Source organism: Poecilia mexicana, unplaced genomic scaffold, assembly GCF_051168715.1.
Source record: "Poecilia mexicana isolate PSO_F unplaced genomic scaffold, ASM5116871v1 scaffold_7, whole genome shotgun sequence".
Classification (NCBI taxonomy): Eukaryota; Metazoa; Chordata; class Actinopteri; order Cyprinodontiformes; family Poeciliidae; genus Poecilia; species Poecilia mexicana.
Genome location: NW_028263376.1, coordinates 27,042,419 through 27,056,848, shown reverse-complemented (window position 1 = coordinate 27,056,848; position 14,430 = coordinate 27,042,419). Strand labels below are relative to the sequence as shown.

Below are 14,430 nucleotides of genomic sequence, written 5' to 3'. Positions count from 1 at the left end.
CAATTTTATGCTTAAATGTTCATAGTTTTCTATATGGAATCTGCAAAAACCAGGAAAGCAGGGAAGCATAATTGAGCAATGCAAAAAAAAAAAAAAACGATGGGTGTATGAATAATGTAACTAGCTGGCTCACCTCCGTTTTCAGACAGCTTCCCGCGATAGATCTTGTCCTCCACAACGTCGGTCCAGTACAGGGTGCTCTGGTTGAGGTGGAAGTCCAAAGCAATTGTGTTCCTGAGGCCGGGCACGAGAACGCTGAACTCTCCCTTGTGAAGGTCGATCCTTCTGATCTCATGCCGATTGGAGAAGATGATGAAAGGTTTGAAGGGATCTGGAAAAAAAGTAGAGTTTGCATTGCAGTAAAGTCAGTCTTTGAAAAACCTTGAAAATACTGCCACCCTTTCTCATAGAAAGAGTAGAAGAAACAGTTAGATCACAACACGTGGCTTCAAGTAAACCCAGTTTCATCACCCGATGAATTTGGATTTTTCCTCACCAGTACTTTTGCAGCTCTCCATGTCTGCCTCCAGCTCCCAGCCGTCGTAGCAGGAACACTTGACTCTGGATTTCTCCTGTTCACACTTCTGGCTACATTTCAGGTGTTTGGCACAAAAGCTTTGGATCTGGCAGGTCTTGTTGTCGGCTCCCAGCTCCATACCCAGGGGACAGGAGCACATGAAGCCCTCTCCGGGAATAATGCTGCAGTTGTGACTGCAGCCACCATTATCCACAGAGCACAAGTCTGAGGGAAACAGAGACAAGAGTTGCCAGGCATTCAAAGATAGAAACCTGTACTCTTTTTTTTTTTTTTTTTTTTTTTTTTTTTGGTTTCACATGTGAAGCAGTGAAAATATTCAGCTTCTTGTTTACCGCAAAGCTTCTCGTCGGAGCCATCTGGACAGTCGTCGGTGCCGTCACACAGCTTCTCGGCGGGCAGGCAGATGGAGTCATTGGTGGCGCACATGTGGTGAGACAACTTGCACACCAACGCCTCGCAGTTGTCCTCGTCCGAGTTGTCCTCGCAGTCGCTGTCCCCGTCACACACCCAGGCTTTGCTGATGCAGCGAGCTGATGGAGCCAGAAAACGAGATGAGTCTCAGTTTTCAACGTAGACGGCTCTCTTCAAGCCGGGTTGAATGGAATAGTTTCATAATATCACACAGGAACAGTTGTTCTTTTTTTTTTTTTTTTCAAAGTCTCAGATTTTAAAATTATGCGTTTGATGTGTTTTTATCTGTTATGAAAAAGTCTACTTTTTTTTTTTTTGAACTGGCATGAATGAAGTATTTATTCTATATTTGGCAGCTTTAAAGGATCATCACGATTGCTTTCATCTTAGCAGATCCTCACCAGAGTCTCTGCAGCTGAACTTCACCGCTGTGTCACACGTGTGATTCCAACCGTCACAATTGTTCTCGTCGCTGAGGTCCATGCAGTCGGTGTCACCATCGCAGCGCCAGCGCATGGGAATGCACAGCCCGTCCATCCGACACTGGAACTCGTCAGCATGGCAGCCGCCAGCAGGGCGGGGCTCTGGAGGAAGAAAATAACTAATCACATTTCATTTTCCCGTGCGTCTATGAACACAGCAGAGGTCTGCCACTGAAAATATATGCTGTCATGAACAGCACTGATATAAACCCTATACTATTTCACAATTTGCCACAGTGAAACCATAAACTTCAATGTATTTTATTTAGATAAAAATAAGCGAAATCCGTCAACAAATTGAGCTGTCTGTTAGCACAAACCAGCAACAGACTAGTGGAAACGATGAGCAGTGGCACGACACTGTAATGTGTGATGCTCATTTTCAACCAAGCAGAGTTTTGAATGGAGACTAAAAATTGGCTACTCGCACAGGGCGAGCTGCAGACAGGTTGTCTTCTGGTTTTTATTTATTTATTTTTTAACAATAGATACTTTCTGTCCACTCTATCATAAAACAGCTGGAGTGTGTTACAAATAGTTCTTCTGTCAACAGATTCTCCCAGCTAAGTTGTAGATCTCTGCAGTCCAGAGTTAGCCTGGGCTTCTCCTTGCTCAGCCTGTCACTTCAGGTGGACGTCCACGTCTTGGAAGGTTTGCAGTGGACCGCACTCTATTTTTTTTTTCCCACACGATGAACTGAATAGTGTCATGGAAGATGTTTTAAATGGGAAACTGCTCACCAAGCTCACCCTGCTTTAAGCTCCTCAACAACCAAACACGTGACTTTTGAAGAAAATCAGTTGCACAGGATTGCATGGACTTGTATTGTCGTAAAATGGAGTTCAGTCAAAATACATGGCCTTTTTTCCCTTCTACTTCAAAACAATGAACTTCCTTGTATTTTTAAAAGTTCAGTTAAATAATTTTTAGGGAAAAATCTGTCACACCCCGTTATCATTTCGTCTTTCAGCTCAATACAGCCTCTCACTGAGCCAAATCGATCAGCACACCTTGCTGTTAAGTGCAAAAGCAGATAAGAAGCACAAGAGGGAAAGAAAAGGCACATTGTCCAATCCCTTTTAGTGACCATCCCATATAAACTGAGAAAGAAAACTAAAACTGTGAAGAACAACAACGTACAGAAGGAAGCAGCTTTATTATTGCCCTTATCATTTTCTAATAGGCACCGAAATCCAGCAGACACACGCAGAGCAGAGCACAGATTGCACATTAGAGCAGCAGGTCTTGCTGAGCCTCATTTCTGCATGCTGGGACTTGACAGCAGTGAGCCGCATCGCTGCACGGATCAAACGGTACGCACAGCGCAGCGCAGAGAAGCTCATGTTTGTGGGTGCTCCAACAGCATCAGTGCTGCGTTGCCGCCTCACTCCGTTAAACTGAAGCTGCGCAGCCACCAAGCTGTAAACACGCAAGTCCTATCTCTGCTGTAGTCATAACATCTGTGAAGTCTGCAGGGGACCGTGAAAGAGTTTAACTGTTGTTTAACTGCGAAGGTTTATTATATCCTGAACAGAGCAACAGGACGGTTCTTTTGGTGGATAGTAAGCAGAAGACGGCAAGCTGGGAGAAGCATGACAAACGCAGGAAAGAGCAAAAGGAGGACAAAGATCTCATCTCTGAAGCACAAAGAAGTGAGTAAACAGAGCGCCGCGAGATTAGAGCTTTAATCGGCTGTGGGCCAAACATCCCGTTTATCAGCAAACACTTTTAAGGAGTGGGGACGACAAAAAGATAAAAGCTTTTTCCAGGGCGTGTTAGACCAGTGCGACTCCTTACCCCGGATGGTGCAGTTGGCGTGAGTCTCGTCACTGTAGTCTCCGCAGTCGTTGTCGCCATCACAGGTCCAGTACTCTGGGATGCAGCGGCCGCTGTTGCATTTAAACTGCACACTGGAGCAAGAGTGGCTGCAGCCGGCTTCATCGCTGTTGTCCCCGCAGTCATTGTCTGCAGAAAAATCAGACAAAGGGGGGGTTATTTTTTGTTTTTTTTTTATTGCTCGTAGTGCCGTTTTTAAACTTTATATGGGAGTTGAAGGACAAAGCTCGTCACCGTTATCACAGCGCCAGTTGATATTTATGCAGCGGCCGTTAGCGCAGGTAAACTGGGTGAGAGGGAAGCACGTGGGATAGGCTGTGAGGAAGAGACAGAGAAGACATCCAGTGTTATTATAAAACGTTAAACGGTGGAGGAAAACAAAAAAAACAAAAAAAAAACAAAAAAAAAGAAGAAAAGTTGCAACCAGAACTCACCACAAGAATCTGGCTCATCTGAGCGATCCCCACAGTCATCGTCCAGGTCACATGTCCAGGAGATGGGGATGCAGCGCGAACTGGCACAGAGGAACTGGTTTGGTGGGCAAGTGCGAGCTGGCAAGAAAAAAAAATAAAATTATCACACACTCTCTTTTACTGTTCTGTCAATGACGGTCTTCTGGACAACTTTAGAGACTTAAATCTTCCCCACTTATGCAATATTCCAAACAATTTTAGTTATTAGACACGAGCCATAATCACAAAAATGAACAGAAGTGAACACTTGAAATATATCACAATAAATCTATAAAGAAGAAACAACTTCACCTTTTGAACTTTTTAATAATACTCTAACTGAGATGTACTCACATGTACTGTATACATGTAAATCTGGCTCACCAACATGAGTGGGGTGGGATTTGTTATAATTTATGCTGATAGAATATTGTCATAAATAATATTTAAAGCAACATTTTATATATATTTTTTATTTTTTGCAGAAAAAGATGGGACATGTATTTTTTTAAGGGTAAAACTTTTAATCCAGTTAAAAATTTCATACAAAATACAAATTTAAAAATGTATTCAACTATATACGTATGCGCGTCTTGTAAGTACCAGAGCAGGTGGTGTTGGATTCGTCCTCATCGTTGCCGCAGTCGTTGTCGCCATCGCAAAGCCACCGCAGCGGGATGCAGCGGTTGTTCTGGCATTTGAATCTGTCTGCAGGGCAAGTGTGCTGGTCTGGAGGAAGAAATACACAAGAGAAAACTTTAAATTCTCTCTGAGCAACGTAATTTATTTTGAGGCATATAGCATTAATCATTGGTTATATATACTGTTTAGTCCATAAAATACTAAAAATTGCATTAATTTACAGTAGAAAGGCTTTATTTAAAGAATCTGCGAAAGGAAAGAAGGGAAGATAATTTTTTTTAAAGAAAATAAGGATGCTTTGAAGGAATCACACAAAGGAGGGAGAAGAGACAAGGAAGGACAAAGAGGAAAAAAGTATGCAGAGAAGAAAGAGATATATGACACAGGAGAGGAAACATTTAAGAAGGAACAGAAGGAAAGGAAGGGAGAAAAAGAGCAAGAAATCAAAGTAATTAGGTATAACAAGCCAAAATGAGTAAAGGATGGATGATAAGTAACAAAGAACAAGGAAGAAAACATGCAAATAAAGCACCCAAGGAAAGGGATAAAAAGAGAGAGGATGACAAGAAAGGAAGGTATGAATGAAACAAGGAAAGAAAGGTGGTGTGATGCCAGCAAGAATAAAAGCAAGAAAGAAATTACGAAAAAAAAAAAGGAAGGACAGAACATTCAGACAATGGAAAGGGAATAAAATCTGGAAATGCAATTTCCAAACCAAACCCTTTTCTTTTTCCTAACTTCTCCAGACCTGAAATCAAATCAAACATTTTTTCCCCCACACTTTCCCAGACTGAACCCTGTTCTTAAACAGATAGCAAGGAAAAGATCCAGGATAATTATGAGCTCTTTCTTGTTGGACTCAAAAGTTGGCGCCTTTAAAAAAAAAAAAAAACACGTCACCCTGCATGGAAAGAGACAAATCCTGGAAACTTTGTTACGTGCTCTGTCAGTTTGTGTTAGCCGGAGCCATTAAACGTAATTCTGTTTATCCCTGTGTTGCTTTGTATCCATGACAATGATGCGGTGCCACGCGCTTACGGCAGAGGTCAGGGGCCTCGTCGCTGTTGTCCAGACAATCGTTGTCCCCGTCGCATTTCCAGCGCTCTTGGATGCAGCGGTTGTTCTTGCAGGCGAACTCTCCCGACTGGCACTGGGGCGGGGGAACGTAGGAGGGGTTGGCTGGAGATGAGATCGGGGTGGAAGCGGGACACAGATAATTCACAAAGATGTGAAGCGAGCACTAAAGCAAAACAAAGACTTTTTTATCTCTGAAATTTGAGACCGGTTAAAAACATTTTGCAGATATTATCCCTTGTGTGCGTTTCTTTAAAGCCAAGTGTGTACCAACTAGTTTTTGTGTGTGTGTGTGTGTGTGTGTGTGTGTGTGTGTGTGTGTGTGTGTGTGTGTGTGTGTGTGTGTGTGTTGGAAAAACTATTCCTCTTGCATGTTATGTAGTTAAAGTGTCGTTATCCTTAATTACATCACAAAAAAAGTGATTGATACCCATTAATTTGATCTTTGAGACACTTTGTATAGGAAGTACGTGTCTGACTGTGGTGACTGCGTGTAATATTTCCAGAAAAATACTTGGAAAAGTCAAACTTGCAAAACCAAAAAAAAAAAGGCAGCCAGGAATTCCTAACCTCAACTCCCGCTGATTAATAAATTTTCCACCGCAAGTAAGCCAGCCCTAAGAAAAATTCATTGTCCAGGGAAGCAGCTAAGTACCTTTGCAGGTGACGTTGTCGACGTCAAGGATCTGATCGTCGGCGCAGCCGCAGGACCTGCCGTGAGGAATGGCGAGGCACAGACTGCTGCAGCCGCCGTTGTTTATTCTGCATTTATTGGTGCCTGCACGGAAAGGAAAACAAAACAAACAAACAAACAAAAAAAAAAAAGGGGGAAGAAATTGTTACCGAGTCATTTAAACACGCTCAAATTAAAGTTTGGAAGCGCGCCGTACCCTGCTGTAGGTGAGCGTCGTACACTCTGATCTCAAATATAGGAGGCCTCTCGTTGCGAAGCAAAGTGACGGTTTTGGTTTCCTGGTCCAGCTTGTAGATGCTCCCGCCGCGGTACTCGTTCCAGAACAGAAACTTTCCATGGTGACACAGGCCGAATGCATGGTTAAGCTCCTCGCCCTCATAGACGACCTGTTAAATCAGAGAGGCAAATCACTTCTTCACATTAAGAGAAAAACGAGCACGGGCCGCCAACTTTATGAAGTATGTTTGCACTAGTAAAAGCGACTCGAAAATAAGTCAAAAAATAAGTCACAAAGCAGCCAAAGCCTCTCGAAGAGGCCAAAGAACAATTGCACAAGAGGAATTTAAAGGATTTCAAGAAAGGCTTGCTTCTCTCAAACAGAGTGTAAAGAGCGTTTCACTACATATCACCACCTTAATATTCATGTCGGCAATACCACAACCACAACAGAATGCCTGGAAGCAACATTTGTGTATTATTCATATGCAAATTTTGCATGCAAGGCAGTAAAAAGTGCAATATCCTGTTTGGCCACACTGGCTGTTTACTTTAGTGCCTGAGATCCTGATGATCAGGAAGAGTGACGGGGATATTTCCATAAACGAAAAGGAAGAAAAAAGTCTGGAACATTTGAAATACTTGTAATTGGTTGTCATGACAATACTCAGAAATTGCCCTATAGATGTTATAAGAGGTTTAAAAGTTTCCATGTTTCTAATTATTTTAGATAGCCATCATTTTTTTTTTTTTTTTGCTGTTGATGATAACGCCACAGTAAACACGGCTTAGTGTGAGAACATTCCCAAACCTTTCTCTCTGTGGTGTTAAGGAAAACCATCTCGATTCTGTCATAGTAAGCGTCCACCCAGTACAGGATGCCCTGGGGAATGTCCAGACTCAGGCCGTTGGGCCACAACACCGTCTTGCTGGTCAGGAAGACTTGGTGATGTGAGCCGTCCATCCAAGCTTTCTTAATTTTCCCTCTGTTGCTTTCTGTGGGGTCCTCCTCCCAGTCAGTCCAGTACATCCACCTGGTGAGGAGGAAACACACTCCAAGTGAGACAGGAAGTGCTTCTTGCACAGCTTTGATACGTGACAATCTTTGATAGAGAGCTGCACAGAGATCAGTTGAACACAGGCTGCCTGCTACACACAAACACACAGATTAGTGTCTGCGTTGGGTCTGAGATTGTGAACCACATGCTGCTCATGCACCCACAAATAACATCTGCACCTTTTATGAGAACTAGGAAGCCCCTGATGGTCTTACCCGTGTTGTGGGTCCACGACAATAGCCCGCGGGTGGCTCATTTTTCCCTCAATGAGAGTCCTGCGAGTTTGCGAAGCCTTTTCCAACCTGGCAACACTGATAGTCTTCTTAGGTCCATCGTCGGTCCAGTAGAGATTTCCTCCTATCCAGTCGACTGCTATCCCCTCTACTGTGTGGATACCTGAGATAAGCAAGACAAGTGATAGAATTCATTGAGACATGCGAGGACAAACCCAAAGCATGGCATATCAGAAGAATTTAAAAGTCACAAAAATAGAAATAGCTTCAGAATCCTCCGAGAAGGTAAAGTCGTGGAGCATTACCATCCTTTAGAATGGTGTCTCTCTCTGTGCCGTCAATCTTCTGCCGGCCAATGATGTAGCTGGTGGCGTCTGCAAAGTAGATGAATTCACTGGCGGCATGGAAGTCCAGAGCTCGGGGATTCATCAGGTTCTCGATGGGAATCATGTACTCATCAGGCACCTTGGCGTTCATGTCCATGCCCCGGATGATTCCAGGGCGACCCTTACCGTACACCAGGAACAACTCGTGCTCTGGTTCTGCAGAGGGAAAAGCAGTGATTAGGAGGAAACGAACGGCTCGTACAAAGTGCATGCAATTTTCCAAAGGAAGATGAAAAGGATGCTCACTCTTGCAGGACTTGCCGTCACTGCCGAGGCTGAATCCAGAGCGGCAGCGGCAGGTGCGCGTCTTGTGGCTGTTGCTCAGCAGACAGATGTCGGAGCAGCTTCCAGGTTTTCCAAATTGATCCAGGGCACAAGCATGGCTGCGCACTGAGCAGGAACAAGAGAAACACTAAGCGCCGTGATAATGGTCCCTCCAAAATAATTAGCACCTTTGGTAAAACTGTGTTAAAAACATTAAAATAGTCATTTTCAATAAAGAATTTCTTTATTCTTTAACAAAGGATCTTTTAATTTATGCATATTTAAGTTCCACTAATACTTTTTTTTTTCTATTTTTAAGTAAAATCCTCCGGAATTTAATTTTAAACATCCTGGTAATTAAAAAAACCAAAAAAAAACTATTATGCCAGGCACCTTAACACCAAGCAAAATATTTGACTAAAGTACTTTGTTTCAGTTAAAGACCTGCCAGTATTTAGTTACATTTATAATTTTACATTTGAAATCCTAGAACAGAAACTACTTTAGTGGCATTAATGGTATGTGGTCAGCCTCATATTGGTAATACAAAGTCTTTCTGACTCCAAGACTTCGGACACTTGGGAGAACTTTGTTTTTTCTACCTTTTCATCATGTTTGCAAGATGAACCTTAATTTTAAACCTGTCTGGTTATCGGTGTATAAAAGAAATGGGCCTTTGTCTCTAGTCACACTTATATTAAAAAGAAACAAAGTTGTGGGTTTCTAAATAACAGGTAGCCTTTCTTAAACTGTATTACGGAGAGTGGCAATTATTATACCTCTACTAAATTTGTTAAAAATGTTTCCAAATATGGAATTTTTTTTCCAGACCTGATGTACTCAAATTAAGGGCTAAATTGAAAAAAAAAATAAAATCCTCAGTCTAAGACTTTGCTATGGCAATAAAAAGATGAAAAAAACATTTTCACCAGCAGTGCCAAGACATTTTTCAGAGTCTGTGTTTTTTAAACAACACGACTTTTTTGCGATACGCGTCGCACCTAGGGGTTGGCGCCTCTGGTGGTACACGTGCAGCGCGGCTCCCCGATCCAAACGGGTCACCACCTGGAAGTCGGAACTGTTGAAGCGGTTCACCCGGATCACACTCGTCTTTGGGTTGAGGTTGCCTTCTTCTGAATTTGTTGCATAGAGGTAGTTCTCAAATACAGTCAGTCCATACAGGTGCTCAATCTGTAAGGCAGTGGGACAGCAGAGTGAGCTTTGGAGGGTTTCTGCAACTTTCAATTAAACTCAAGACTAACTAAAACCCTCATAACTTATATTTTTGATCTACACCAATTAGGAAAAAATCAAACCTAATTTACTTAACAGCTTATATTTAAATCACTTTATATCTTAAACAAGTTAAATATAACTTTGCCAACTCAAAATTTGAGTTTTTCAGCATGAGATCTCAAGTACTTACGCCAAGTTTCTAACACCTGCAGGATTTACTAACTTTTATAAACAGCTAACTACTAAAATGTATTCATTGAGAATACATTTGGCCCTTTTTGCAGGAGACAACATGAAGGTTTTGATTTTGATTTCCTGAACATCCAGTTTCAGGACCAGGTTTATAGAAAACCTGCAACTTCATTTCAACAGGGCTGGGTGGTTTCTTGCATCAAACACCTGAACTCCTCTGGAAGAGAAAATGTGAAGACGTTGAAAGCCGGGTCAGGTCATGTTACAGCTTCCAAAGCTTTGAGCGTATCAGGCGACATATTTCATTCTGTCATCCAAAATCGGAACAAATGGCACTAGGGCTGTTGTAAACGAATATTTTAGTAATCGAGTAATCTATCGATTATTCTTACGATTAATCGAGTAATCGGATAAAAAAAATTATAAAATGAAATATTGGTAAATCTGGCATAATACTATCAGATATCAATATCAGTCCAATTTTTCATATTTGAACATCCCTAACAGTTGCTTTTTTTGTAGTTTAGAAAACTAACCTGTAACAATAATAGCTCACTTTCTAAGTTAACCAGAAGAAAAGTTATAGAAAAATCTGAAATTATATTGAATTTAATAACAAAGAGGCAGGCTCACAAATATGCTTATAAAATGTCTACAATCCAGCTTTTAGTTTATGTATTCATCTTCAGTGAGTTTAATAGATTAATTAAACTCACCTTGCCACCTAATCTGTCACGCTTTGGGTTTGAAAATACGGGAAATGCCGCCTGGAGTGGGAGGAGAGGGCGAATGAACGAACGTAAGATGGGGTGGAGGGGAGGAAATAGACCAGCGGACTGACGAACCGTTAGACCGGGGGACGAACACGGGGAAGCAATACGGGATATTTACGACACCTTCACTGGTCACACTCAGAAACTCATCTACCAGCCATGTACGATGCGCTCCGCCACCCGTTTCTTCAGACCGGGATATGAAATTTATTGTGCGGTTCGTCGGTAAAGCTACATTTACACGGTAAGCATCAGCTACTCAGCCGCCCGCCCTGTTCAGTCTATCCGCTCACCTCAGCGCTCTTCCCGCCGTTCGCTTTCAACCAGCAGCCCCGGAGGAGAAATGCTGCCGTACTCCAGGCATTCCCCCAGTCATTTTAAGGATGCTTATTGGTTCCCCAAAAAACGATAAAAAGTCGGGCATTATCATCAATCAATAAAATCCCCACGGGCCAATCTTGAAGATTGGACTTTATGCCGCTGAGACTTAGCTTTTGTCAACAACTCAGAGGCGGAAGTGAGAGCTCCGCGCAACGTAAATGAAGTCCCGGCCGGAACACGGTGCGCTAACTAATAAAACATAAATTAACGAAGCTTCGAGGCAGGTAAATTTTCCTCGAGGAATTTTAGTAATCGAGGTACTCGAATCATTCGAGGAATCGTTTCAGCCCTAAATGGCACCATCTTCTAGTCTACCGCGAAATAGAAACACAGCAAGCTGGTGTAGGAAGGCGCTCTGAATCGATGAGACCAAAACTAAACTTTGGGGCCAACTAAATTATTATTTGTAAATAGTTTAAAAAGCCCTGCAATATGACTAATGTGGGCAATAAATACTTTTTTGACATATTGGATGTTTGGGGTTCATATCATGAACCTCCATCTATGACAAAAACAAACACAACCAATGTTCCATCACTACTACAATCATGTTTTCAATGAGATTATTGCTTCTGGATAAGTTAGATTCAAGTGTCTCCAGAGTAAATAGCTTAGAGGGACATTAGCTGTAAAAACTGACACTCAAGGTGAAATATTAGGAAGAGAAATAAAAAGGGCTGAAAGGGCATAGATCCGCAGGAGGTCACAGGAGAATAGTGTTGAAATGGTCGACAAGCAAATGCTTACTGTTTCTGATGTGAAGGATATTCTGCATGTGGTGGTTCTGAGAACATCTGTGGCTGTGGTTCAGTATGTACATTTTTTTACAGTGAACAGGTATCCACACCCTCTTCCCTATAGCCTCACCAGCAGACCCTGAATGATGGTGTGTCGGTTCTTGCCCTCATAGTCCACCACTTCGATGTAGTCCAGGTAGGCGTCAGCCCAGTACACCAGCCGGTTCACCAGGTCCAGGGTGATGCCGTGGGGGAAGACGATCTTGCTGTCCACCAGCTTGGTGCGGTTCTGGCCGTCCATGTCGCATCGCTCCACCCTGGGCGTGGAGCCATAGTCCGTGAAGAACAGTTTCCTGCATCAGAGGAGCAGCAGGTTGGCAGAGGTTGGAAAAAAAAAAAAAAAAAAAAAAAGGAACCGAATCATGCAATCTGGTTAACCCCAGAAGCCTAAAGTCGGAAGCTGTGAAGTGATTCTGTCTGAAAAAAGTGCTTTGATTTCTGCCTGCCTGCTTGGTCAGCACCTCGTCTGATCATAAGACAGCATTTCCCTACCAAGCACTGCTTAAGCAGCACTTGGGATAAGAGGGCAACACAAGGTCAGGAGGACTGAGGTGTAAATATACACACCCCATGGCCGGGTCCAGAGCTATGCCCTTTGGGTTATGCAGCTCTTGGTCCAGCAGGGTCACACAAGTCTGGCCGTTCTTGTTGCACACAAACACGCGGTCATCCACGTCATCGACAAAGTAGAAATTTCCAGTCAGCCAGTCGATTGCCATCTGCTCCACATCTGATAAGTGAAGGGAGGGAAGAAGAGAGAGGAGGAATGCGCATTAAGATTGTCATTTAAAAAAACGGACTGTCATGTAAGCAGTCATAAATGTGGGAACAAATACCAGGAATGTCCTGTTGTTTATGACTCCTTACAACTTTCTAACACAAAAGAAAAGCAGCTAATTTATGTGTTTTCTCAGCATTCTTGTTTTTCCATCCCCAGCACGGGGAAGGAAATGAAAAACATAAAGTTACAGTTTGAGAGTGGGATGAAACTCGTGGAAGCAGGCTTGTGCAGTAACTCGGTGCTCTCCAAAAGAGTCAAAACTGGGATTTCGTTCACATATGGCAAGCATCACATGCTCATTTGGGAAAAGAACGCTCAGGTGATTTTATTTATTTTTTAATAAATGGCACACAAAAAGAAAATCAAACTGCAAATGCTCCACCACCATCACTTTTGCACAGTCTTTGCAGATAGATACACATCTCACACAATGATCCATCAACATTAATAGGCTGACTTTACAGTCGCAACATTATCACTCATCATCGAAGCATGTTCGTAACCTCCATCAGATTTGATTTAAAATGCAAATGCATCAAAGTAAAATTTGTTGGCCGATTTCTTTAAATAACAAAAACAGAGGTAGTTTTTAGTTTCAATCCATTTAATTAATAGAAAAATCTTTTCTTTTTTTTTTTAGTATCCGACCTGCAGAGCAGAGCTGATCTCTGATCTCTGAAAAATATTTAGATCATGGCAAATCATGAAAAAAGCTGAATCATTGTCATTCCTATTAAAGCACATTTTTAAGCCCTTAACTATTTGAATGGTTTGTGTCGCATACACCGGACCCTGAGGCATGAATTTGGGATGAGAGTTGATTACATAAAACAGTTCCTACACCGTTACGTTTTTTTCTTTAATCTTCTCTGAATTCTTAGACTCATAAAATATACATGTTCTCTTCTGAATACATTTCCATTTTGGTTTTGTCTTTACTCCTCAGGTGGGAGCTGCATAAATAAGGCTTTTCGACATAGCAAAAATAATACTTTATGCTTTAAAGAATCAAACATGACAGCGATGCAATGGTGTTACCACAGTTCACAGAGGGGAACTTGAGATATATTGAATGGAGATTTGTTCCAAAATGTGGCTTTTTTAAGTAGGAAACAAACTGACCACCATTCATATTCAGACATGAACACACTCAAAGTTTTGCATTTTTTTGTAATTCAATTTTAAATCTGAAGCTCTTATAGATTATATACGTAAAAACTGAATTTGTGACTCAATTTGTGTCATCACACGCATATTGAGTCATCATTACAATTTGTGTGTAACGACTCTATGCAGCATACGAGTTTTGACCTGTTTAAATTGAGACTTTTGATGAATCTCACTGGATGATTACTGAAGCACAGATGAGCAAAGTATAAGTTCATCAACTGAAACTTGCCGCGAGTCAGAAACCTTTTTTTTCTTTCTTTTTTTTTTTTTTTTTTAGAAATGCCTGCGCTGGTACCGTGCAGCCTAAAGTTAAGCAACAGAGCGCCGACACATCTGGGCTCAATTCTGAACTTACCAAACATACAAAGAGCTTCAAAATGCAAGTTCAACATGGGAGTTAAAGTATGCCTAAAGTTACAGTGTTGGGAGAGAAAACAGGAAAACCACAGAGAGTGCACTTCTTGGTGCCTTCAGTGTGCCTCTAAGATGGATTTACTAGCAGGGAACAGCAGCGGCAGAAAGGAACAAATGGAAAAGCTCGTCTTAGAGGGAGGAGGGGACAGTGATACTCCAGTTATCTCCTCTTAAAACCCTGCTTCTTCACAAGGGGGCCAGCTGGACGCCCTGCTACGCGAGTCAGTAGATTCAGAGTGGAGAGAAAGTTGTGCAACCCAGCAGCTAACTACGTTGTGCAACAGCTCTGCAGACCCCCTTATCCAGAGAGAGCCAGCCAGTCTAAAGCCATGCAGATTCTGTTAAGTGGAAACTTTGCCGGGAAAATAAATGAGCCGCCCTTTCCCTCCAGCCACCCTAC

The 14,430-nt window shown here is 42.2% G+C and overlaps 1 protein-coding gene across 1 annotated transcript in view; it reads right to left on the bottom strand.

Moving 5' to 3' along the window:
• lrp1ab (low density lipoprotein receptor-related protein 1Ab) overlaps window positions 1-14,430 on the bottom strand; it is a 96,040-nt gene that overhangs the window by 37,078 nt on the left and 44,532 nt on the right. The window contains exons 7-24 of the mRNA XM_088007363.1: window positions 12,233-12,395; window positions 11,736-11,958; window positions 9,288-9,477; window positions 8,269-8,412; window positions 7,942-8,178; window positions 7,619-7,799; window positions 7,157-7,379; window positions 6,326-6,515; window positions 6,091-6,213; window positions 5,400-5,540; window positions 4,323-4,448; window positions 3,702-3,818; window positions 3,502-3,582; window positions 3,229-3,396; window positions 1,351-1,533; window positions 871-1,068; window positions 497-742; window positions 134-331 (exon numbers count right to left, since the gene is read on the bottom strand). Coding sequence (XP_087863489.1) covers window positions 134-331; window positions 497-742; window positions 871-1,068; window positions 1,351-1,533; window positions 3,229-3,396; window positions 3,502-3,582; window positions 3,702-3,818; window positions 4,323-4,448; window positions 5,400-5,540; window positions 6,091-6,213; window positions 6,326-6,515; window positions 7,157-7,379; window positions 7,619-7,799; window positions 7,942-8,178; window positions 8,269-8,412; window positions 9,288-9,477; window positions 11,736-11,958; window positions 12,233-12,395 — 3,132 coding nt within the window. The remainder of the gene's footprint in view (window positions 1-133; window positions 332-496; window positions 743-870; window positions 1,069-1,350; window positions 1,534-3,228; window positions 3,397-3,501; window positions 3,583-3,701; window positions 3,819-4,322; window positions 4,449-5,399; window positions 5,541-6,090; window positions 6,214-6,325; window positions 6,516-7,156; window positions 7,380-7,618; window positions 7,800-7,941; window positions 8,179-8,268; window positions 8,413-9,287; window positions 9,478-11,735; window positions 11,959-12,232; window positions 12,396-14,430) is intronic.